This window comes from Bombina bombina, chromosome 5 (assembly GCF_027579735.1).
Source record: "Bombina bombina isolate aBomBom1 chromosome 5, aBomBom1.pri, whole genome shotgun sequence".
In the NCBI taxonomy this organism is placed as follows: Eukaryota; Metazoa; Chordata; class Amphibia; order Anura; family Bombinatoridae; genus Bombina; species Bombina bombina.
In genome coordinates, this window is record NC_069503.1 from 508,280,402 (window position 1) to 508,307,817 (window position 27,416).

Sequence of the window (27,416 nt, forward strand, 5' to 3'; positions counted from 1 at the left end):
AAACCTCCTGGAATTAACATATACTACTAGTTGTATTGCGGAACCTAAGACATGATATCAAATATGAAATACAAACAAGGGAACAAATCTAAGTAAACACTATTAACAGGTCATTAGATTGCTTTATAGATTATAGTCTCATGGTAAAGAAAAACAGGGAAAACAAAAAAAAAACCCTAATTATAGCTGTGGGGAAATAGACAGTATTACCAACGAAGCAACCGAAAACTGGACCTGATCATAGAAAAAGTCAGCAGCTCGCCTTAGGATGACCCGCTCATCCCACACCTATTGGGTTGAAAAGAGAAGACCAGCATTTAGTCCGCCATTGCATACATTGTAGGACTCCAAAATGGAGGAGATGCCCCCCTGCTGACGAATGGGACCTCTCCAGAGGGGCCGAAAAGAGAGTCAAGCGCGGCCAGTCACAACAGGCCGGGTGAGGGTCAGCCACCGGGCACATAATTGATTGCGGCGCAACAACACTCTGCTTCAGGTAGCCCTCCTCTTGTGTTGCGGCTACATTCGATCCGGTCCGCTCCGATCCCGACTCTCCGCACCCAGCTACAGGTCTGGGCCTCTCCGGAACCCCCTTCAACCAAGGTATTTGCTCAAGGCCCACGATAGGGGCTTCCAACGATTGCGCTGTTGTCTCCACTGTATACAGCTGCGTTCGGGTGCCGGGTGCTGTGGGAGCCGCCAAGTCTGCTGCTTCTTCATAAGGCTCTTCACAGGCCCCATTTTGTATGTGGTGGATTAGTTTGTCCAGTCTATAGCACATCTGTTTCTCATAATTATTCAGGAGGATATACAGAGCGTTACTTAGGTTCCCTCTCTCAGGAATAGCCATACTGAACAACGTTACCCCCGTTCACAAGGGGGGGGGGGTTCTGAGAGATGTTGTAGGCCGCACAGGAGTATATATTCTGCTACCCACAGTTCAAGGAAGCCCCGATCGGCAAAGTTTCTATATACGTCTGTTCTGTCTGTACTTAGACATCCAAAAACATCTTCAATAGTGTAGATTTCTGATGGGATCAACAAGTATTTAACGGGTTCTTCATATCACTGCAGGAGCTTATTAGAAAGGCAACTTCTCATGGCCATGGTTAGACACGCCCCCCATCTAGGCCCATTTTGGTATATTTCATGCCACCATTTCACCGCCAAATGCGATCAAATAAAAAAAATCGTTAACTTTTTCACAATTTTAGGTTTCTCACTGAAATTATTTACAAACAGTTAGTGCAATCATGGCACAAATGGTTGTAAATGCTTATCTGGGACCCCTTTGTTCAGAAACAGCAGACATATATGGCTTTGGCATTGCTTTTTGGTAATTAGAAGGCCGCTAAATGTCGCTGCGCACCACACTTGTATTATGCCCAGCAGTTAAGGGGTTAATTAGGTAGCATGTAGGGTTAATTTAAGCTTTAGTGTAAAGATCAGCCTCCCTCCTGACACAACCCACCCCTGATCCCTCCCTGACCACCCTCAAACAGCTCTCTTCCTTCCCCCACCTCACAATTGTCACCGCCATCTTAAGTACTGGCAGAAAGTCTGCCAGTACTAAAATAAAATAAAACTTTTTTAGAGTTATTCTGCAGATTTGGATTCTCCCTTTAGCCCTCAACCTCCCTGATCCCCCCCAAACAGCTCTCTAACCCTCCCCTCTCTACCTAGTTGCCGCCATCTTGGGTACTGGCAGCTGTCTTGGGAAAGCTGCGGGCCCTGATGGATTGCCTTCAGAATATTATAAACTCTTAGGCGATGATATAGCTCTCACTCCGTCCTCTCTATACACAGCTTACCAAGAAGGAGCCACGCAAGTAGGTAGTAGATTCACAGAAGCCAACATAAGTCTCTTACTCAAACCTGACAGGGATCTTACCCATACATCTTCATACCACCCAATCTCATTACTAATTGGAGATTACAAGATATTAACCAAAATATTAGCGGATAGGATGGCACAGGTTCTACCATCCATTGTACACTCCGACCAAACAGGATTTGTAAAAGGCTGCTCATCGGTAAACAACATTAGGAAAACATTAGCGGTCACGTCCCATTACTGGTACAATGCACATTCTCCAAAACCCTCTACATTACAAGATGCATGCCTTTTAGCGTTAGACACAGAAAAGGCATTTGACAGGATAGAGTGGGATCATTTACACACATCACTGGCAAAGTTCGGCATAACCGGTAGCTTTTCAGAATTCCTTCAATATATTGCTCCTAAAGCATCTTTGATAATTAATGGTGGGCTCTCTCCTTATTTTAAACTGCAGCAGAGGGGTACGAGACAGGGGTGTCCCTCTCCCCCTAATTGTTTGTCCTAGCCATAGAGCCTTTGGCATACATTAGGCAAAATTGTGAGGGATTAGAATTGTTAGATCACACACAACATTTGTCATTATAAGCTGATGACTTGCTATTATTCGTAGGTAATCCAAATATCAACTTAACCCTTTGAGTGCTAAACACTTTCCCACCTGGGTGCTAAGCTGATTTAAGGGGGGGTTTTTTTGTTTGTTTTTTAAATGTAATTTTTTTTTTTAAGTTTTGTATTTTTTTTTCCAGCGTTAAAACAGCACCGCCGCTATTACGAGTCTTTTAGGTATAGGTGTACCACACACCTTTTAGCCTGTACCGCAACGTCAGTCCCGCACACGTAAAAATTACGTATTTTCATGGGATTCCCATAGTGCTGCTATTACGAGTTTTGCGGTGAGGCTAAAAAGTGAGCATTACAGCCTAAAGCCACAAGATCCGTAACGCCATCTTAAATTCAGTAGTTATGAGTTTTACGTTACAAAGCTGTAGCATAAAACTCATAACTAAGCTGCTACAAAGTACACTAACACCCATAAACTACTTATTAAGCCCTAAACCGAGGCCCTCCTGCATCGCAAACACTATAATAAATGTATTAACCCCTAATCTGCCACTCCCGATATCGCCGCCACTAAAAAAATGTATTAACCCCTATTCCGCCACTCCCCGATATCGTAACCCCTAAACCGCTGTCCTCCCACATTGCAAACACTATTTAAAGATGATTAACCCCTAATCTGCCCACATCGCCGCTATAATAAACCTATTAACCACTAAACCACAAGCCCCCCACACCGAAATATACTAAATTAAACAATTAACCCCTAAACCTCTGGCCTCCCACCTCACTACTTAAATATATTAACCCCTAAACCTAACCCTAACGTAACCATAAGCCTAAGTCTAACCCTAACCCTAACGTAACCCTGAACCTAACTCAACCCCTTACTTAAATATAATTAAAATAAATCTAAATAAAACTTACAATTATTACCTAAATAACCTATATAAAACTAAATACAAACTAACCTGTAAAATAAAACCTAAGCTAGCTACAAAATAACTAATAGTTACATTGTAGCTAGCTTAGGTTTTATTTTTATTTCACAGGCAAGTTTTAATTTATTTTAACTAGGTAGACTAGTTAGTAATTAGTTATTAACTATTTACTAACTACCTAGTTAAAATAAATACAAAGTTACCTGTAAAATAAAACCTAACCTGCCTTACACTAAAAACTAACATTACAATAAAATAAAAAATATAAATTAATAAAATACAATTATCTAAATTACAAAAATAAATAAACACTAAATTACACAAAATAAAAATGAAATTATCAAAAATAAAAACGAATTACTCCTAATCCAATAGCCCTATCAAAATAACCCCCCCCCCCCCCCCAAAATAAAAACCCCCTAGCCTACACTAAACTGCCAATAGCCCTTAAAACGGCCTTTTGTGGCAGAGCCAGAAATGAAGTAAACTATATGTCACGGGAGACCCTTCTACAGGATAAACATACTCCATTAAAGGCTACAGATAACACATTGACCTTTGTGACAGATTATTCAGCCCAGTATACACAGATTTGTGGTATAATCCGCAATCATTTCCAACTACTGGTGGCTGATGATGCTCTCACGGAAACGGTTAAGAAGGGTTGCAGGTTTTCCTATAGGAGGAACAAAACTATAGGTAACCTTGTGTCCCCTTCCCAACTGAAAAGACCAAGCTCTGAGATGGGAGCATCTTCCTCCTGGCTCAGTCATAAGGGTACATACAAGTGCGGGTATTCACAGTGTAAGGCATGTGAACACGTTCAAGTAGGCACCTCTTTTACTTCAACAGTTACAGGAGAAACTTTTGACATCTCTTCATGCGTTAATTGCAGATCTACATATTACATGTACCTCTTGTGGTGTGCAACATGTAATCTGCAATATGTAGGATTGACCACTAGGGATGTCCGCTCCAGAATACGTGAGCACCTGTCAACAATTCGAGTGGGTAAGAGTAGTACTACATTGGTAACCCACTTTGTACAGCAGCATGACAAAGACTGTCACTCACTTAAATGGATGATAATTGAAAAAGTTCAGCATCAAAAGAGAGGAGGGGACCGTTTTGAGGTCTTGTCAAGACAAGAAATGTATTGGATTTTTAGGCTCCAAACCAAGAGACCTTGGGGCCTAAATTCGGAATACGATTTCATCAATTATTGGTCTTGAGTTTTTGAATTTATTTTTCATTCTGCTCTCTTGTACTTGGATGATTGACTAGGTTTTGTGGGACATGGGTTAGGTCACAGGTTCACTTGCCCGTAAATGAACTAATCAAATCTAGTTCAACACATTGTCCTCAAGTCATAGGCTCATTTATAGTTATTGAAGATATTTCTATTATATCTTGTACTTAGATGATTTACTAGATTTTGGGGATTATGAATGCAGGTCTTAGGTTTACTCGACCTTAAATAAATTAAATTAATCCATTATAATACATATTCCTCAAGTCATAGGCTCATTCATAGTTATTGAAGATATCTCCATTATGTTAGCAGTAGTGCCCTTTGGATCAAGGGAATATTGGGAGTATAACCCTTTACCTATATGAGTATTATTGTACATCATTTTGAGACTCCATCATTTTACCATGGGTACTAGCAAAGATGTCACTTTTTTGCCTTAGACTCATATATAGTAGCATATACATCCCTTAATGAATGATGGTTTTGGTATAGGCTTGTACAAGGTTATTATCTATCTAAGTGTCTAATATTGCTCAGGCACCCATCATGGATTTGTGTTAAAGATGTGCCTCTAGTCATAGGCTCACAATTATTTTCCCGTTATTTCGGGAGGGTTATGTTTTCTCATCTGTATTAACACATAATTTGATTGATGAAATTGCATACTAGTTTTTCTCTTTAGATAACTTAATTCAAGTGTATCTTTCTATTTATATTTTGTTAAAATGAATTGTTATATGTTTTTAATATAAGTGAATACATTGTTATCTAAAGCCTAAGATATTTAACTAATTAACTTACTTGATTACTATTTTGTGAAAATACTACACTTTTAAATTTTTCTTATAAAGATCAACCTATGCCCCCTTTTGGTCATTTAATGAAATTATAAAGGCTGTTTTGATAATATTATTTATGCAAAGCCAAGTACAACAGCGCTTTAGCTATTAAAGGCGATGTACCGTTAAATTTCAATTGACTGACCAACCAATTGCAATAGAACACTGGGTATTTAAACCAGTGTGACATTAGCTGTTTTATGGACTATGAGTACGGCTCTCCTCGCCGAAACGCGTTAGTCTGCTTTTCTTGGGGGTTCCCCCACATTCTCTCTCTTTTTTGTACTAATTTTTAATGATGGAATACCAATAGAGTGCATTTTTATACTATTTTTCGGGTGCTTGGCATGTTTCCTTTTCGTTTGGACTGTAACTATTACCACAAGCCAGCACCGTCTGCAAAGCCCACCGGAGTTACCATCTGTGAGGAGGAAGCAAGTTTGCCCTCTTCAGATATATATATATTTTTTTTCTTTTTTAAAGTATGGAACGCCTTTAACCTCTGCCTGTGCGTGTTCAGTGGAGTCCTTCTATATACATATATATTTTTTATTGAGGCAAGTGTTCACACCGTTTAAGTTTTTCAACAAGTTAACGGGGCACTGTATGCTAAGAAAGACCCCTGGATGGTCATTGGATTCTTTCAATACGCCCACATTGCATATCGACAAATGACAGACAGGATACGCTATCTTGCCGAGTAACCATTGGAGGCAAATGTTCACACTGTTTAAAGTTTTTCAACAAGCCAACGGGACATTGTATACGGAGAAAGACCCTTGGATGGTCATTGGATCCTTTCAATACGCCCACATTGCTTATCGACAAATGACAGACAGGATACGTCATCTTGCCGAGTAACCATTTAATTAGAAGTGAGAGTGACACGTTGGATACGTCACTATATCGTCCCTATTTGATAACCGGACGATACTCGAGACAAGAACTACTGTCGAAGGAGTAGCCCGGCTAGTGGAGCACTCGTTCCGTGGTGGTGGACAGGCTGGAGCCTGGGAGAGCACGCTATCCATAGCTGGTGAGAAAAGTTATTAATTCCATTACATCGTGTGTAACTGGGAAGTATTGTAAGATTAATTATCAAAGTGTGTGACACAATAAGTGATGTCATAAAGAAGAGGCTGTATGTTTATAGACTTTGCTTCAGTGACTATCGGGCAGCTGTTCTTGACTTATTATCTAGGAAGGATTCTGATTACTCTAAGACAGACAGTTTGCAAGACAACACGCTGGATATACTAGCCAGGCATTGGTTTAATTAAGGGAAACCCGATGACAATATGTATACTATAATACTATAATTGAATACAGATATGCGCATATGAATATTGAGACTTAATAAATATCTTGATATATTCCAGAGGGTAATATAAGAAAGTGTGTTTTCCGGTTGAAAATCACAGCGGGGCATTTTCTAAAGACTAGTTGGGACTCTCTTTTTTCGTATTGCCCCAAAGAAATCAGATCTTTTACCTGTAAAAAAAAATACAAACAACCCCCCAACAGTAAAACACATTACCCACACAACCAACCCCCCAAATAAAATTCTATCTAAATAAACCTAAGCTAACCATTGCCCTGAAAAGGGCATTTGTATGGGCATTGCTCTTAAATGGGCATTTAGCTCTTTTACGGTGCCCAAACCCTAAGCTAAAAATAAAACCCACTAACCCCCGACAATCCAGTTTTCAAAGACCGGACATCTATCCTCATCTAGGCAGCAAATTTCTTTATCCAAGCGGGCAGAAGTCCTCATCAAAGCTGGCAGAAGTCTTTATCCAAGCGGGCAGAAGTCTTCATCCAGATGGCATCTTCTATCTTCATCCATCCGGCGCAGAGCAGGTCCATCTTCAAGACATCCGGCGCGGAGGATCAATAGGATTGATCTTTCATTCTATTGGCTGATCCGATCAGCCAGTAGGATTGAGCTTGCATTCTATTGGCTATTCCAATCAGCCAATAGAATGCGAGCTCAATCCTATTGGACAGTAGAATGAGAGCTGCTTAAATCCTATTGGCTGATTTGAATAGCCAATAGGATTTTAGCAGCCCTAATTCCTATTGGCTGATTCAAATCTTTCAGCCAATAGGAATGCAAGGAACTTTTAAGGGCCATTGGTAGTTTATTGTAGGCTAGGTTTTTTTTATTTTGGGGGGGCTTTTTTATTTTGATAGGGCTATTAGATTAGGTGTAATTCTTTTTTATTTTTGATACTTTTTGTTATTTTGTGTAATGTATATTTGTAGGTTTTTTTTTGTTTTAAATTAAAAGAGCTGGTTATCTCAGGGCAATGCCCTACAAAAGTCCCTTTTAATGGCCCCCCAAAAGGCCCTTTTAAGGGCTCTTGGTAGTTTATTCTAGAGTAGGTTTTTTTTTTTTAGGGGGGTGTTTTTTTAAGGCTATTAGAATATGACTATTCTTATTTTTTTGATAATTTCGTTTTTGTTTTGTTTTTGTAATGGTAGGTTTTTTTTATTTTTTGTAATGGTAGTTTTTTTATTTTTGATAATGTTAGGTTTTAGTGTAAGGCAGGTTAGGTTTTATTTCACAGGTAAGTTTGTATTTATTTTAACTAGGTAGTTATTAAATAGTTAATAACTATTTACTAACTAGTCTACCTAGTTAAAATAAATACAAACTTTCTTATAGCCAATATTTGAGACTGAGAAGAAATTGCACACACCGCTATGACTTTGCCGAAAAAGCTGATATTTTAGAAGGTACATTTTTTGATAAAGGGTATGAAGTGAAAATGTTAAAGGAAGCCAGGGACAAAGCCCGTTTATATGATAGAAATAAATGAATCTATACAAATAGACAGAACACAAAATATAGTAAACATTGGTGACTAATAAGTCTATTAATGATCTAGGAGAAAGTGCACAGCCAATTAGGTTTATAACAACTTATAATGAGAGAGCAGGTACACTAAAGAATATCCTAAAAAAAACATTGACTAATACACAAAGCAGATCTTCTCTTAGGGCCATGTATAGGCAATAATCCACAGATTATTTTTAGAAAGGAAGAAGCCCAAAAAATATTTTGGCTCAAAGTAAACTGAGGTTTAAAAGGGGAACCGAAGAAACCAGATAAATCGACAAGAAAACTGGCTAACTAATTGGAAGGTTACCTTAAAATGTTTTATTAATCGGTCCTCTAGTTTTTTTAATTCAGACGTTTCAGAAACATTCAACATTACCATTAAGAGCAATTGGGATTCCACATTTGTGGTGTATTTGTTAGAATGTAGGTGTGACCTAATATATGTTAAACTAACTAACTAAAGATTAGACGTAGGGCTCTAAACATTTTCTGGAATATCACAATGGTAATCCTGTTTTATTAATTATACAAGTTATAGATTGGGTTCCACCGACTAAACAGAACATATTACTGGAATTAAGGAAGTTAGAAACATTTTGGATATATAAATTAAAGTGCTTGTATCCAGGAGGTATAAATATAGATACTGATATTGCAACACACATCATGATCAGAGTGTTTTTATATGTTTTGTATATGTTTTTTATGAATATTTTTTATGAATGTTTTTATGGATTTTTATGAATTTTTAAAATTATGATGGTTGCAAGTTTAGGAAATGTTTCTAGGATAATTCTTTTGTGTTATCAAGTATATAATATAGCACAATGAGGTTTAAGAATAGGGTAATATTACGTTTTTTGATATACGTATATATTAAGAGTTATACTATTATTGTATGATTTTGCATTAGTGAGAGCACTAGGAATAAGGTCTCTAGAGTCAGGTAAGATGTATACTTACATTAATCCTGATTAGTAAGAACAGACTATTACCTATGGTAAATGCACTGCATAATTTTCTACAATTGGGTAATCGTTTTTTATTTTGTATGACGATACCCAATCATATTGTATGGTACGTACAAACCCCATGTTTGTTGCAACTTATTCACTACAAATACCCAATGGGGGGTGTATTTTGGAAAGGTCTTTATATAGAAGAATTGAAGTGTCTATATACATCTAACCTTTATCCTCTTAAATGGGCCCAGCTAGAGACTGGGAGAAATGCATAAAGGTTGTTGGCATTATCGTTAGCCTTTGGCCCAGACTGTGCGATGTACCAGATAATATGTCTGCTGCTTTGTAGGTTTCCGGAATTGCTGAGAAGTCAGCAGCCATGGAAAAGGAAAAGTCATCATTCTTCCTCTCTGCCTTGTATCCTTCCCCTGGGGCTCAGAGTGTGGGGACTAGGGGTCACGTTAGGGGGGTTCAGGTAGGGCCTCTTTCCTGGGTAGGTTGGTGACCTTTGAGGATACAGCTGGGGTTTCTAGCCTTTCCAGAGTTGTGAGAGGTGGAATGGTGGGTATTTCATGTGCAAGTTTGTCTTTTGCAGAGGTAGGAGTTAGCAGTATAGCCAGGGGACCGATCTGGCCCATCCACTGCGACGGAGGATGGTGATGGACTGGAAATTGACTCTTTTGGCCTGCATGGTTCATGGATGAAGTCCATTTACCTGGAGCCTGATGACAGCTTACCCCAGGGGGTCAGGCCTGCTTATGTCAGCCAGCCGAGGGATGTGGGTATGACCTGGGATGGGGAGTTGGATTAGAGTTATAGTGGGGCCAGGGTACCTACTACTACCGCTAGGGGTAACAAGGGGTGTGATGGACCGCTTGGGGAATGTGCAGGGAAGGGAGGGGTAGTTCACGTAGGAGAGCAGGATCTAAAGTTGCCTGGTCTGGGGGTTCTGGTGTAATGGCTCCTAAGAGGGGGAGAGGAGGTGTTATGGCTGGAGGTTCCAAACTGAATAGGGGGAGACAGGGGGGAAGAAGTTTTCTTCCCCTGGATATGGTTTTACGTGTCCCTATTTTACAGAATAATTTACGGCAGCAGGAACAGCCACAGATGGCGGGAAGCATTGAGACTGTCAGGAGTTTTGAAGGGGGGAATACGGAGCCACAATGGAGTGGGCTCCAGTTGACAGCAGATGACTTCACGGGTGGTGGTCAGCAGACGGTGGACAATTAGACAGGTGAGAAGGGGTTACAAAATGTTGTGGGGGTTAGTCTGCCTTAGGGTGTGCTTGTGAGTCTGGAAGTGAGTCTGTGTTAGGGAAGTTGGCGGCAGGTTTGCGGGAGTTCGAAGGTGAGGGCATGGGTCCATTCAGTTGGAGGGCAGTTTATCCTGTTTTAGGAGGGGCTGATGTGCGTGTTGAATTGCCTGTGGGCAACAAGGAGCCTAGGAATAACCTGTGGCTCCACAAGGGGATGGTGGTTTGGGGAGACGTCAGCAGTGGTAGTAAGATGGTCGGGGGGTCGGAACTCAAGGGGGCATGTCACGGTCCTGCCTTTGTTCTGTTGGCCCATTGGGCATGCACCTGATGGCTGAGGTGAGGTAAAAGATATGTAAGAGGGAGTTTATTGAGTTATTCTCCCTATTGCTGCTTGATCAATCTTTAGAGATTCCTGAGGATTCCAAAAAGGATATGGTTAAACTAGAGGAGGAAGAGAGTAAGAAGCGCTATAGAAAATTGCCTAAAACTTTCACCAATTGGTTTCAGGCGTTTATGTTATCTAGGAGAGTGTCTTAGCGGGGAGGTTTCCTGAGCAGGGTGTGGCACTTTTCTGCTATCTCAACGAGATAGCAACTTCCCAGAGAACATATAAGGGAATGGCTTGTGGGCATTTGATGAACAGTTTAGGCAGTGTTTGTCAGTGAAACCTGACATGAATTGGGATGACCGAGACATGGGGCTGTGGCTTAAGATCATGACTCCTCTGTGAGCTACACAGCCTTTTCGGTCGGGGGTCGGCGGCCAATCCTCTGTAGGGTCATTGACGTAATTCAAAAAGGGATTTTGTTTTGCCTTCACTGAAAAGTTCTGTAAGTGGGGGGCCTCGGGCAAATTCAGACACAAGTGTTTGTTGTGTGGAGGCTTCAGTAATGGCAAGCCGGTGGGAAGTGTAGACACGCCTGACAAAGGGGGCAATTCCAGTGAGGGTAAGCCTAATGGAGCCTTGACTCGTCAAGTATGCTAGGAGAAGGGGTTGTCGGAAGAAGGCAGCATTGTTGTTGCATGGCTTCCAGTTCGTTTTTACAATCCCTTCACAAGGGGGGAGTGGGTGATTTTGGGGTAATTTGAAGTTGGCTCGGGAATGGTCTGAGGTGGTGCGTGAAAAGCTTTACTAAGAGGTATCCTTGGGACACATTGCGGGCCTTTTTTGGATCCTCCTCTGACCGATTTGAGTATTTCGACATTGGGGGTGGTTCCCAAATGGGATCCGGGAAAGTTTCCGATGATCCATCATTTATCTTTCCCAAAAGAGGGATCAGTAAATGATGGCATTCTGGAGGAATTGTTTTCGGTCAAATATGCATCTTTTGACCAAGCTGTTGAATTGGTTAGGGAGGCTGGTCAGTCTGCATTGTTGGCAAAACTTTATATAGAGGCTGCTTTCCGGTTGCTGCCGGTTCACCCCACATCACAGCATCTGTTGGGATGCTATGTTGGTGGGTCATACTATGTGGATCTTTGTCTGCCAGTGAAAAAAGTTAAACTTTGCTTGCAGAATTATTCCAATTGGAATAATTCCAATTCCAATTGGAATGCTGGTGTACTGAGATTATCCAGTTATGCTTCACATGCCTGTGTAGAGAAAAATGTTGACACTAAAACAGTGATAACTTTTACTAGAAGTATTTTTGCCAATACATATATTGCAAATATGTTTCTATTCACCAATGTAATTCATCTATGTGCTTTTACATTTTGACCAGAATGTGCCTTTAATAATAAACGGATAGATTATGAGTTTTGCGTTATGAGTAAAAAAGCAGTGTTATGAGTTATAACGCTGCTTTTTCACTACAGCTGTACCGCACACTTTTTTGGCCTTAACGCAAATTAACTTACGCAATTTGCGTAAAGTCTTTTTTCAATGGGACATCTATAGCGCCGATATTACAAGCTTTTTCTGGGAGGCCAAAAAGTGAGCGGTACAGCCTATCCCTCAAGATTCGTAACGCAATCTAAAGTCTGTAGTTATGAGTTTTACGTTACAAAGCTGTAGCATAAAACTCATAACTAAAGTGCTAAAAAGTACACTAACACCCATAAACTACCTATTAACCCCTAAACCTAGGCCCTCCTGCATCGCAAACACTAAAATAAAATTATTAACCCCTAATCTGACGCTCCGGACATCGCCGCCACTATAATAAACATATTAACCCCTAAAACCTAACCTGAGTTACACTAACACCTAACATTACACTACAATTAAATAAATTACCTAAATTAAATACAATTACCTAAATTACAAAAAAAACCACTAAATTACACAAAATAAAAAAATTAATTATAAGATATTTAAACTAATTACACCTAATCTAATAGCCTTATCAAAATAAAAAAGCCTCCCCAAAATAAAAAAAAAAACCCCTAGCCTAAACAACCAAAAACCCTTAAAAGGCCAATCGGAATTCAAGGGACGCCATCTTGGATGACGTCATTTAAAGGAACATTCATTCGGGAAGAAGACGTCGAAAGAAGAGGATGCTCCGCGCCGGATGTCTTGAAGATGGAGCCGTTCCGCTGCGGATGGATGAAGATAGAAGATGCCGTCTGGATGAAGACTTCTGCCCGTCTGGAGGACCACTTCTGTCGGCTTGGATGAAGACTTCTCCCGGCTTCGTTGAGGACTTCTTGCCGCTTCACTGAGGACTTCTTCTGGCTTCGTTGAGGATGGATGTCGGCTTTTCAAAACTGTAAGTGGATCTTCAGGGGTTAGTGTTAGGTTTTTTTAAGGGTTTATTGGGTGGTTTTTAGTTTTAGATTAAGGTTTGGGCAATTGAAAAAGAGCTAAATGCCCTTTTAAGGACAATGCCCATCCAAATGCCCTTTTCAGGGCAATGGGGAGCTTAGGTTTTTTTAGTTATGTTTTTATTTGGGGGGTTGGTTGTGTAGGTGGTGGGTTTTACTGTTGGGGGGTTGTTTGTATTTTTTTTTACAGGTAAAAGAGCTGATTTCTTTGAGGCAATGCCCTGCAAAAGGCCCTTTTAAGGGCTATTGGTAATTTAGTTTAGGCTAGGTTTTTTTTTTATTTTGGGGGGGCTTTTTTATTTTGATAGGGCTATTAGATTAGGTGTAATTAGTTTAAATATCTTATAATTTATTTTTTATTTTGTGTAATTTAGTGTGTTTTTTTGTAATTTAGGTAATTGTATTTAATTTATGTAATTTATTTAATTGTAGTGTAAGGCCGAATTCTAACCAAGGCCTGACAAAACGATCTGGCACATCCGCCAAGCGTTTATGTAACAAAATAGACAATGCCGAAATCTGACCCTTTAGAGTACTTGCCGACAAACCCTTCTCCTGACTAACCTGGAGAAAGGACAAAATCCTAGGAATCCTTACTCTACTCCAAGAGTATCCTTTGGATTCACACCAATACAAGTATTTACGCCAGATCTTATGGTAAATCCTGCGAATCTGAATCAAGGTCTCAATGACTGACTCTGAAAATCCACGCTTAGATAAAACTAAGCGTTCAATCTCCAAGCAGTCAGTTTCAGAGAAAATTAGATTTGGATGAAGGAAGGCACCCTGAAGTAGAAGGTCCTTCCTCAGAGACAGTCTCCAAGGTGGAAAGGATGACATTTCCACTAGGTCTGCATACTCTTGGACTCTTGGAAGTAGAGCAACGGAGGAAACAGGTATGCTAGACTGAAGTTCCAAGGAACTGCCGGAGCATCGATCAGAAATGCCCGTGGATCTCTTGACCTTGAGTCGTATCTCGGAAGTTTGGCATTCTGACGAGAAGCCATGAGATCCAACTCCGGCTGCCCCCACTTGAGGGCAAAGCTGAAAAACATATCCGAATGAAGTTCCCACTCCCCGGGATGAAAAGTCTGTCTGCTCAGAAAATCTGCTTCCCAATTGTCCACTCCTGGGATGTGAATTGCAGAAAGACAGCAGTTGTGGGTCTCCGCACACTGAATAATTTGGGCCACCTCTGTCATGGCCAAGGAACTCTGAGTTCCCCCTGGTGGTTGATGTAGGCCACCGAGGTTATGTTGTCCGACTGGAATCTGATAAACCGGGCTAAGGCTAACTGAGGCCAGGCCAGAAGAGCATTGAAGATTGCTCTCAGCTCCAAAATGTTTATGGGTAGGACTGACTCCTCCTGGGTCCATAAGCCCTGAGCCTTCAATGAGCCCCATACTGGTCCCCAACCTAGAAGGCTGGCATCTGTGGTCACAATCACCCAGGAGGGTCTGCGGAAGCAAGTACCCTGGGAGAGCTGATCCTGGGAAGCCACCATAGAAGAGAGTCTATTGACACCTGATCTAGATCTACACACAGAGACAGGTCCGTATAGTCCCCGTTCCATTGTCTGAGCATGCATAACTGCAGAGGTCTGAGATGGAACTGAGCAAATGGAATGATGTCCATGGAAGCCACCATCAGATGGATTACCTCCATACATTGAGCCCCTGACAGCCGTGGAGAGGACTGAAGGGCAAGACAAGTCAAAAATCTTTCTTTTTCTGACCTCCGTCAGAAAATTCTTCATTAACAGGGAGTCTATTATGGTCCCCAAAATTATGATCCTTGTAGCTGGAACCAGAGAACTTTTTTCCCGATTCACCTTCCATCCGTGGGATCTAAAAAAAGACAACAAGATCTCCGTATGAGATACTGCTTGTTGAAAAGATGGCGCCTGAACCAGAATGTCATCCAGATAAGGTGCCAATGCAATGCCCCAAGATCGAAGCACAGCTAAAAGAGCCCCCAGATCCTTTGAAAAAATTCTGGGAGCTATGGCAAGGCCGAATAGAAGGGCCACGAACTGGAAATGATTGTACAAAAAGGTGAATCTCAGAAACTTGTGATGGTCCCTGTGAATGGGAACATGAAGGTATGAATCCTTTAGGTCTATGGTTGTCATGAACTGACCCTCTCTGTACCAAGGGAAGAATGGAGCGTATAGTCTCCATATTGAAGGATGGCATTCTGAGAAACTTGTTTAAACATTTTTGATCTAGGATTGGTCGAAAAGATCCCTCCTTTTTGGGAACTACGAACAGATTCAAGTAAAATCCCAGACCCCTTTCCTGAAAGGAAAGTAAGAATGCCTCTCTTTTTATCTGGTCTACAGATAATCTGGAGAGGAGAAACCTGCCTCTGGGAGGAAAATATTTGAAGTCTATTTTGTATCCCTGGGAGACAATGTCCACCTCCCAGGGATCCGGTACATCTCTTATCCAAGCCTGGGAAAAAAGAGAGAGTCTGCCCCCTACAAGATCCGCTCCCGGATCCGGAGGCAACCCTTCATGCTGACTTGGAATCAGCTGAAGGCTTTTTAGATTGCTTTCCCTTATTCCAGGACTGGTTGGGCTTCCAGGAAGGCTTGGCTTGATCTTGCTTGGAGGAAGGGGAGGAAGACTTGCCTTTAAAGTTACAAAAGGAACGTCCCTTCTGCTTATTCTTTTTATCTTGAGGAAGAAAAGAACCATTCCCTCCAGTAATATCTGAGATAATTTCCGCCAAACCAGGTCCAAATAAGGTCTTACCCTTGTAAGGAATAGTCATGATCTTAGATTTAGATGAAACATTTGCACACCAGGACTTCAACCACAAGGCCCTCTGGGCTAGGACCATAAAATCAGAAGTTTTGGCTCCCAGTTTAATAACCTGTAAGGAAGCATCTGTAATGAAGGAATTGGCTAACTTGAGAGCTTTAATCCTGTCCTGGATCTCATCAAGAGGGTTATCCATCTGAAGAGATTCAGACAAAATGCATCAAACCAGTAAGCCTCAGCACTGGTAACAGTGGTGATACACACCACAGGTTTCCATTGTAGACCCTGGTGGACATACATCTTTTTTAGTAATGCCTCCAATTTTTTATCCATTGGATCTTTAAAAGAACAACTATCCTCTATGGGAATAGTAGTCCTCTTGGCCAAAGTGGAGACCGCTCCTTCTACCTTAGGAACCGTCTGCCATGACTCCTTAATAGAATCCGCTATAGGAAACATATTTTTAAAAATAGGAGATGGTTGAATTGATTAGAGTTTGAACACTGCTGATTTGCATTCTCAATTCCTTGGATATCTTTTAATATCCCTTTCCTGTTTTGTACAGTTCAACTACCTTTTCCCGCAGATCATTTGAAAATTCTTTTGCTTACCCCATGACTCAGAATCCAGAATCATCAGTGCAGCACTGGATGAAAGATGCAAGGGTCTATCTGGAGTCCAGAAACTCATTGACCTTTTATACACACACGAATTACAAGCAAACAGATCATAGGTGAGGATGCTTACCTTTAATAGCCATTCAAACCCTTTTATGTCAACTTGTGTGCATGTTATCAGGCCAAAATCACCAGGGTATGTAAACTTTTGATCAGGGTCATTTGGGTAGTTTCTGTTGTCATTATGATTTAAAAAGAGTAAACACAGTTGATTGATAATAAATGGCTTCAGCCAAACACTAATCATGAGTGAAAGAAAAGTTTTTGTGTTATCATTCATATTCTCTGAAAAATGGCCAAGAAATCATAAATTCTGCCAGGGTATGTAAACTTATGAGCACAACTGTATGCATTTAAATGTGTATATATATGACTGTAAATACATATATAGACATATAAATACATAAATAAATATGTACACATATAAAGACATATATTTATACATACAAATACATATTTAGACATGTATATGTATTTATCTCAATGTTAAAGCCCTTTGCCTGCCTTTTTTTTCTAACACCTGTGACCTCATATCTTTGAGCGCTTCTAACTTTTGCGTGCAATATTTTTGTGATTATTTTTTATTAATTAGCATTATTATTAGTGTAACTGTACTTTGTAATGTATTTTTGTTGTGTTTCGTGCTACTTTTTAGTTTGTGAAACAGTTTACCAGAGCTCGAAAGTTGCTGTAATCATTCTAGAGTAAATCATGATTGCACTTACTTTCAACTCTTAATACCAGCGGTAAGCCAGCAAACCCTGCAATAAACCCTGTATTCCTTGCGCACTAACATTTGCGCTACACTCATAATCTGGCCCTAAATGTAACATAATAGCATGATGGGAAGTGAATTGCTATGTTTTTTGTTTTCACTTATACTGAGATCTTGACCATACTGAAGTCTCATTGCCCATGACCTCCACATGTTAAAGATCTGTATTTTTTTCTTCTAATAGTTAGGGCTAGGTCTATGTCTAAGGTACGGGCAAGTTACTGATCAAGACAACAAACTTAATGCAGTCTCCAAGCTATTTCAACCTCAGTGCCTTTATTCTAACTACATTCTACCCTTTACCTTATTCCACCACGAAAAGTCTAATTGCCTGCACTTAAAAATTGTGCTATGTTTTTCCAAAGTTGCTTGTGGTTTCCATGATAGTGTGAAGTGTCACTGCTCCTGTGCCTCACCTTATGTGCTCTAACGCCCCCCTGGGGAGGCCAAGTCTCAGACTTTTAAAACTAATGAATTAGAGCTATGGCTAGGGTTAGGGATAAGGCTAAGGCTATGGATGTAATATAACTTTACACAGTAAGCACAGCCTTTGGGGGTCTATCTATCAAGCTCCGAATGGAGCTTGATGCCCCGTGTTTCAACCCGATCGAGTACGATTGGGTTGATTGACACCCCCCTGCTAGCAGCCCATTGGCCGCGAGTCTGCAGGGGGCGGCGTTGCACCAGCAGCTCTTGTGAGCTGCTGGTGCAATGCTGAATACGACGAGCGTATTGCGCGCCATATTCAGCGAGGTCTGGCGGACCTGATCCGCACTGTCGGATCAGGTCCGCCAAACTATGATAAATAGAGGCCATTGTCTACACTCTAGAACCTATAATCAGGGACTTGGACATTTTTGATTGTGTAGGTATTGTTACCAGGGAATGATAAATTAAGAGATTACACAAAACAGAAAGATACAAGGTTTTGAAAACTCTGCACATTATTTCTATTATTTTAGCTAATTTAATAAATTAAAAATTACAGTCATTTTCATTTATGATCAATACAAAGAAAACAGGTTTATATCATTTTTAGTTTTTAGAAAGTTCTGTGACGTAAAAGTATCAAAGATGCTTTGAATGCTCCTATTAGACTGATAATGTATGAATTCCCTATGAAGCTATGTCATGGTGGTGGTGTGCCAAGCGGCACAGAAATAAATTCCATCATCTGTAGCCTGAATGTTGGTTATACTCAGGGTGCATAATTTATCTCCATTGATGCCCAGTGACATTCTGTTCTTGTATTCACCTGGTATCTCAATCTGTGTCGGTTTGTAGAACAGTAGCCACTTTATATTGTGGTTGCTGTCCTGGAGGTACCAGTGCAGACCTTGATTGATTATAGACAATCCATCCACCTCACATAAAAATTTAGCTGTTTTCCCCACCGGTCTGGTTACAGATTCTGGAAACTGACGAAGTGTCAATTCTTGGCATGAAACTGTATGTAGACATATGGACAAAGAATTTGGAAACAACAAGTTAAACACAATTTAATAACAGCTTAATTCTTACTAGCATTGCTAGCATTTAATAATTATATATTTACTTACCTATCCATGGCAAATAGAGACATAAAGAGTAAATGAAAATATTGGCTGACTCCATGTATATTCACAATGCAGCTATGTTGTGTTATTATTGCAAAACAATACCCAGTGTGTGGGGCGCTTTGCACAACCTAGACTCAAGCTGTTGTTTTTTTTCTTTTGTTTTATCTTTTTTTTTTTTTGTATAAATATCTGTTACTCGAAGACCACTATTGTTAACCACATGGAACTAAGCACCTGTGACAAACACATTATAAAGCCACAAGATTAGAGTCTGTCAATGCTAATAGAAATAAACGGAACTTTACATAAAAGAAGAAAACAAATATATTTTTTTCTTTTCTTAGTTTTAAGAAGAACATATTCACTCATTCTGTAGAGTTTTCTAAATACTAAAAAGAAGGAATCATTATAAGGCAATAAAGATTGCTTAACATGCAGTATTTAAATAGGTTGAGATTTGTTTCAGTTCAAGATAGCAAGCAAAACAAATAAAATATGTTCCTTCATTCCATGTGCATGAGTTTGAATGCACTTTAATTAGTGTAAAATAATAATAAGCAAATATTTTGTACAGAAAAATATGTATGAATACACACACATTGGGATATATTCTAATTCATAAGGTTTAAACCATCTATTCCGTCCTTCTTACTGACTAATACCCTTATCTAGTAAATAAGACACAACACCATTTGTTTGGGAGAAAGAACCGGTCACGGTTCACGTTTATTAAATAAACGCTTTAACTTGTGCCTAAGAGTCATTCCAATTACCCTTAGGCACTTGATCAACCTATCAACGAAACTTGGCAACAAGTTCGTAATCCTCAACGTTGGCGGCATCTCACCCTAACCTAGCCCCTATTAGCAGATGGTCAAGGCCCCTTTCGATACCTGCAGCGTGACACCCGGCTGTCACGCCCCATGGCACTCAGAGAGAGCTGTGATGTTCAGAGGTCTTCGGTCCAATTGCGAGGGAGAGGACCCCCAGGCCGGCGCCTGGCAGGCATAACCCCTCCCTTTTCCCCGGACCGTCACTCTTCTCTCCTTGTGCCCGCTCCCCAGGGCATTGACCACCCGCCTGTTGAGGCATATCCAACCAGCCCAGTAAGGCACCCCCTGTCAGCCGAATCGTACAACTCAACTTCAGGGGTGGCTAGCTACATTAAAGGCTCGGTCTTACTGAAGGCTAGCTCAATTAAACCCACCCCTGCCGAGCCAAACTCACCCTAACAGCCGCATCGTAGCCGCCAATTTCTTCTTCCAGGGACGGGTGGGCGGGGAAACCTTCTCCTTGAAGTCTGGAAACCGAAAGAGGCTGATCTCACTGTTGCAGGACCCTATAAAGGTAAGAAAACAGACACCTCCTTCCCCTTTGCAACATTGTAACAACACATTTAGCATTACTCCAGACTCTTAATTTTGTTACAGGCCCACTAGAGGGCCCTCCACTACCATAAGGTTTAAACCATCTATTCCGTCCTTCTTACTGACTAATACCCTTATCTAGTAAATAAGACACAACACCATTTGTTTGGGAGAAAGAACCGGTCACGGTTCACGTTTATTAAATAAACGCTTTAACTTGTGCCTAAGAGTCATTCCAATTACCCTTAGGCACTTGATCAACCTATCAACGAAACTTGGCAACAAGTTCGTAATCCTCAACGTTGGCGGCATCTCACCCTAACCTAGCCCCTATTAGCAGATGGTCAAGGCCCCTTTCGATACCTGCAGCGTGACACCCGGCTGTCACGCCCCATGGCACTCAGAGAGAGCTGTGATGTTCAGAGGTCTTCGGTCCAATTGCGAGGGAGAGGACCCCCAGGCCGGCGCCTGGCAGGCATAACCCCTCCCTTTTCCCCGGACCGTCACTCTTCTCTCCTTGTGCCCGCTCCCCAGGGCATTGACCACCCGCCACAAGAGCCAGGCGAACTCTTGCCGCCAAACCAACCAACAGGAACCCAGTAATAAACCACACTTTAACTAATCATAACCATAAAAAACATAACAATTTCAACAGATTGCAGATACAACAATTTAACCCAAACTTTAATGAATAATCCCCAACAAGGCTCCCCTGATGTCCCTTAGAAACATATCCAACCCTACGTCCGTAAGGTGGACTCCATCAGGCCTAAATAGGTCCCTTTTGTCGGCCGTTATGCTTTCGTGCCTGACCACGAAACCACCAATGCCCGTGACCGCTCTTCCCATCTCCCTATTCACCTTTTTGCGCACATTATATGCAGCCCTCTGTGTGACAATGTGCCGCCATTGCAGTCGAGCAACTACATTTGACCACCCCAAAGTCACACCCTGCAACCAAGTGTGCATCCATTGCACATCCGCTGTCATTCTTCTGATCAAATCCAGCGCGGGCATTGCCCCCAAGTCATTTCCCCCGAGGTGCAGCACTAAAACATTAGGCCGCCCCCACCTTTTGTGTGCCTCCTGTAAAAGTGCAGGCAAATCAGCCCACGACAGTCCCCTGCGCCCTAACCACCGAAAGCTTGCCTTGGACGTTGGGAATCCAAGTTGCTGACCTTCCGGCGATCGTAACGCCCTGAGATGAGCCCAGTGGATGTATGAATGGCCTACCATCCATACACGAACCGGAGGTGCTTTCGCATTCACAACACCTGATAAAACAGAGAACACCACCATGAAAAAACTGCCCTTGCACAACCTGGGTCCCCTCCCCCACAAAAAACCCCCTTTGGAAGTATGGACCCGCCCACATGTCTGTGCTCTAGCAGTGTCCTTTATCAGGTCTAATATAAGTCTTGTACTGGGACGACTTCCATCTACCCAAGCGCTTAATCTCCGCCACCGTAACTCCCTTTTGCGCTGCGCTGGTCGCCGCGCCTATTCTAAACGAGTGCGGGGCGATCCTGCCCGGATCCAACCCGGCCTCCTTTGCCGTCTTCGCCAATACCTGGCGGAATTGAAAAACCGAGAGGGCCGAACCGTCCTCATGTATCAGGAGCAGTTGCCCTCCCGCCGGCCTCACCTTCAGGTATTGCTCCAAGCATGCCACTGGGCAGCAATCCTCAAAGTCTTGACGTTCAAGGGGCAGCCATGCCCCCACCCCCTCCTGGTCCGTCTTGGACCTGGGTATGAACAACAGGAGCCCCTCGTCCGTCAAACGGACATGCTCCAACTGCACTCCACCTCGACCTTTCTCCTTTGCAGACGCCACAAGCTCCCCCACCCTGAGGGCTCCCGCAAACGCCAACGCAAATGCCGTTCGGAAAAGAAGCTGCTCGTACTTGGATGTGCAAACCTTTGCCACACCATTCGCTAACGCCTGCAATCTCTCCCGTGTAATGGGCTCTCTCCGATCTTTCTGACGGGGGGCCAACCTGCCCCACCCCTTCAACACCTTCCTTACTAGGAAGGTTCCGGAGTGGTCCTCAAAGCCAAGCGCCTTGTTAAAGAAGGCCAGAGCCGATAGCCTACTACTCGCGCCGGCCTTACTGACCCCTTCTTTCCGTAGTAAAGCCAACCATTCCAACACCAGCACCCTAGAAGCCCTTTGTACCTGTACACCTCCGCGTTGACAGAACGCCTCCCAGCAGTCCCAGTGACTCTTATATGTTGACCATGTCCTTGGCGCCAAGGATGCCTTCACCAAAGCTAGGATGCTCATCCAACCTTCACCAGCTGCCAAAGAGAAGATGGGCATGTTAACCCCTCCTCTGCCGCCATGGGTGCCGCTGCCCTAAACTGCTCCCATTTAAATCGAGAGAGTGCATCTGCAATAATGTTCTGCACTCCCGGGACGTGTTTGGCGGTAAAATGTATATTGCACTGCAAGCATCGCAACACCAAGTGACGCAAGCAACACACAACCGCTGGCGATGACGCGGACAGCCTGTTAATGGCGTACACCACACTCATGTTGTCCGTCCAGAACACCACCGATTTATTAGCCAGTCTATCCCCCCAAATCTCCACAGCAACCACTATCGGGAATAGCTCCAACAGCGTCAAGTTTTTGGTGAAACCTGCATCTATCCAGCCCCTCGGCCATGGAGCCGCACTCCATTCTCCGTCCAGGTACGCACCGTACCCGAAACCCCCCGCTGCGTCCGTGTACAAGTTTATTGCCTTGTTGGGTACTTTCCTACCCCTCCATAGGCACACACCATTAAAATTCATTAGGAATTTTTCCCATATTTCCAGGTCCTCCCTCACATCCTCAGTAATGCTCGTCCATTTTGCTAGACCGGTAGGGCCCTTCAAAAGTCCCTCCAATCGACGGTTAAAGGCTCTTCCCATCGGGATGACCCTACCCGCAAAATTCAGGAGGCCCAGCAGCGCCTGCACCTCTTTTATCGCAACCTTGCTGGACCCCTTAATCCTTCGGACCGCTCCAAGCATCCGGACAACCTTGTCCATGGGCAGCCTACATTCCGCCTGCACTGTATCTATTTCGATACCTAGAAATGTGAGGCATGTACACGGCCCCTGCGTTTTGTCGTCCGCGAGCGGCACTCCAAAATGCGACATCATATCCTGCATAACCTCCATGAGCTGTTCACACTCCGTGGAACCAGCTTTCCCTACCAACAAGAAATCGTCCAAGTAGTGGGCCACCGCTCCCCCACTTGACGCCTTGTACACTACCCAATGCAGGAAAGAACTAAAACACTCAAACAAGGAACAGGACAATGAGCAGCCCATCGGCAAACACCTGTCCACATAATATTCCCCTTCGAACTTCATGCCCATTAGTCTGAAAGCCGAAGGGTGCAGTGGCAGCAGGCGGAAAGCCGACTCAATGTCTAGCTTCGCCAGCAATGCCCCCGGACCGCATGCCCTGACCACGTCCAGCGCACGATCGAACGATTGATAGTGCACTGAACTCAGCTCTGGGTCAATAGCGTCGTTGACTGACGCCCCTTTTGGGAAAGAAAGGTGATGTATCAACCTGAACTTCCCTTCCTCTTTCTTGGGTACCACACCCAATGGGGAGATCACCAGATCCGCCATCGGGCATGTGGAGAATGGCCCCGATACCCTGCCCAGCGCCACCTCCTTTGCCAACTTTTCCCTAACCACGTGCGGGAATTCATAGGCCGTTTTCAAGTTCCTGTGCACTGAAGAACCCTCAACCCGACCCATGACCGGTATCCGGAAACCCCCTTCCAACCCCGACCTCAGCAGCTCAGCTGCCCCTGTGTCGGGGTAGTTCGCCAGCCATATCAGCATGGCCCTCAACCTAAGCGGAGTTGGTGCCCTTGACTGCAACTCCCGCCTTAGGCGTAATTCTGGGCTGTCCCTGGTCCTTTCGCTTTCCACAATCGGCGCCTGGGTGAGGCCCTGCACAGAACTTGCAGATGTGACGAAAGGAGCAGCTGCTCCCCCTGTCACACTGCTTATCCTGGTATTTCCAGCACTCCCTCCCTTTCCTGCCCAGCCGCGCCCCTAGGCGCTGCGGTGCCTGACGTGACGCCACTGGGGAGGGAGAACTGCCTTCCAATCCTAATTTGGACCACAAGTGCATATCCTGTGTTCCAAAATGCAGCAGAGGGTTACCTACCATCTTTCTCCTAAAGGCCATGTCGTATTCACGCCATGCGCCTTCCTTGAATCTCGTACGGATATCCTCTATGGTATCCTGGTACTTAAACAGGTTATGCCCCTGCAGCGGCCACCTGTCGACATAGCACGCAGCCAGTACACGGAAGCATTTAAGCCATTCCTTGTACGTCTCCGGCCTACGTACTTTCTTTGGGCCCGAGCCATCAGCCGCCCTTTCTTTGGCTCTAAACGCGTCCAGAGAGAGCTCGAATACGTTAACGTATTTTCCCTCTTGAATCTTTTTAACGACCTTCGCTTTCAAATGGCCATATAGCGAGTGGACCAAACACGGGTAAGTGTCACCCTGTGCAGCCACTTTGCGAGGCACTGGTCCCACTGGCGTAACAGCGCCCCCCAAAGCTTGCGTTCCCTGTAGCTCAAGTGACTGGGACGTAGCGCCCGCCTTGTCCTTCGCTCTAGCAGACGCCATCTTCTTTATCCACCTAAACATCCTGCGCTGACCCTTCCCCACTAACCCAAGATCCTCCCCGCTATCGGATCCTGACCCACTTGTGGAAGACACCGTGTCAGTGTGTATAATGTCTGGTGCGTGGCACTCACCCTCGCCTGGTATCCCTGCTGGCGAAGGAGTCGCTGGACCCGCAGCACTCTGGATGCCACTAGTACCTGCCACTGCCATGGCGCTGCTCGTGCTTGCTGCCATCTCTGCTGTGCTTGATGGAACCTGTTGAGACAGAACAACTTGGGGGGTACTCCGGTCTGTGAGAGGGGCAACAGTTGAAACACCCTCTCTCCCCTGCCCCTGACTCCCCCCAGCAGACATACCCAGAACATTAGCCACAGCATCCCTGATAATCGCTTCCTGCGCCGCCCCCTCCCGGGCGTGACCACTAAACCCAGGCAGGGGCCTCGCAGCCTCTCTCGCATGCAACGCTGCCTCCACAGCTCTCCTGATCATATCCTCATTCACACCACCATGAGACTGGCCCCCTCTATGCATCTGCGCCCTCTCATACTGCGCATCATTTGTCGCCTCACACGGTCTCACAAATCCCCCAGCCCTAAACTGAGAAACTCCCTCATAGGCATGCGTTATCCCCGCATGTCCCCACCCCATGTGTGGTTCATATCTCCGTCCAGTCTCCCATCTACCATATGGCCCCTCAGGCCCTTCGGTCTCTGATATTGCATCCACACCTGCATACCTTAGGTTCATGCCACCCCTCATGCGATCTTGTCCCAATGTGTCCCCTATACCTGTACTCCGTACCGATGCACACCTCTCATTCACCACAACCACAGGCCTCTGTCCGACACTGCCTCTATCCGTAGCCACAACCTGATCACTCGTGCTAGGCCGCACTGTAGGCCTCCCAACTGAACACACCGCTCCGCCTGCCACACCAGATGAGCCCCTCTGAGGACCGTGGTCAACCGCCATGCGCGCATGCGCGCCATCAACATGCATACCCACGTGGGACCCAACTGCGCCACATGCTCTCCTGCCCGCATCCGGACCCCCAGCCATCCCCATGCCAGGTAAGTGGGCCCCGCTGCTCCCTGCCTGTCCTCCTGATACCCTGCTCGCTAACCGGAGTCCCCCCAAGTTACCTTCGGGGCTCCGGTCACGCGAGGCACTCCTCACTCTCCCGCGTCCTCCCTCCGAATGGCGACCGCGATCCTCCTCCTCCTCAGAACTCTCGGAGGAGATCTCGCGGGAACCGCCAACCGGAGGGCCAGACTCCGCTGCGCACTCTGCCATGTGGCTGTGCTGTGGGCCTGCTCCTGTACCACCGCCGGCCCCAGCGACAGCCACGCCAAGGCCCTGATCCCCATGGGGCAACCCCCCGACAAAGGACTGGGCCCAGGCCAAAACTGCCGCCAAGGCCGCCGGCGGCAAGGCCGCAAACTGCCCGGCCAGGCTGGCCCCAGCATCCGCTGGGGCAACCGGACCAGACAAATTCCCCTGGCCACCCTCTGTTCCCCCCACCGCTGACACCTCCCCGCTTGCCTGCGGGCCTTGATTGGGGGCTACCCTATGAACCCCACTGGTCTGGGCCTTCCCTCCGGCACCTTTAGGCCGTGAGCTACCCCCTGCCTTGCCCTTTCCTTTATTAAAACTCCTAGCAGGTGGGGATTTTTGGGGTGTGGGGGGTACCACATCTTCTGACTCCGGCTCCTGTCTGTGCCTTGCAGGTCCTTTCTTTCTTGCAGCCATCTCCACCACCTCCCTGTAACGCTTGGGAGGCACAGATTTTCTCCTGGATCTCTCCATGTTTTACTTCAAGAACCTTCAGACAACTTCAGAAACCTTCTCCTTGAAGTCTGGAAACCGAAAGAGGCTGATCTCACTGTTGCAGGACCCTATAAAGGTAAGAAAACAGACACCTCCTTCCCCTTTGCAACATTGTAACAACACATTTAGCATTACTCCAGACTTCAAGTTGGTAAACCCTTAATTTTGTTACAGGCCCACTAGAGGGCCCTCCACTACCATTATCACTTTTATTTTATTTTTTGATACATACCAAATATAGTCAGAAAACCTGGTTATTGTGTAATTTTATTTATTTAACACCATGTAAACTTCACTAATATTTTGAGTTTTGAGACTCAAATGCATGAGAACACACTCTTCAAGCATCCTTTATTTCCTTTTTTATCTCCTGATTTTTTTAAATGTATTTATTTTACCTTTTGAATGTCTACAACCTTCATATATTAAAAATATATTTATGGGGAACTTCCCATAAAGTTTCACGATAAACCTGATAAAAATATTATTATTATTATTATTATTATCGTTTTTTTGTAGAGCGCCAACAGATTC

The 27,416-nt window shown here is 43.9% G+C and overlaps 1 protein-coding gene across 1 annotated transcript in view; it reads right to left on the reverse strand.

The window, feature by feature from the left end:
• LOC128661524 (M1-specific T cell receptor beta chain) overlaps positions 1–19,092 on the reverse strand; it is a 267,982-nt gene extending 248,890 nt beyond the window's left edge. Inside the window, exons 1-2 of the mRNA XM_053715772.1 lie at positions 19,038–19,092; positions 18,622–18,925 (exon numbers count right to left, since the gene is read on the reverse strand). Coding sequence (XP_053571747.1) covers positions 18,622–18,925; positions 19,038–19,092 — 359 coding nt within the window. The remainder of the gene's footprint in view (positions 1–18,621; positions 18,926–19,037) is intronic.
• Positions 19,093–27,416: the final 8,324 nt, after the last annotated feature.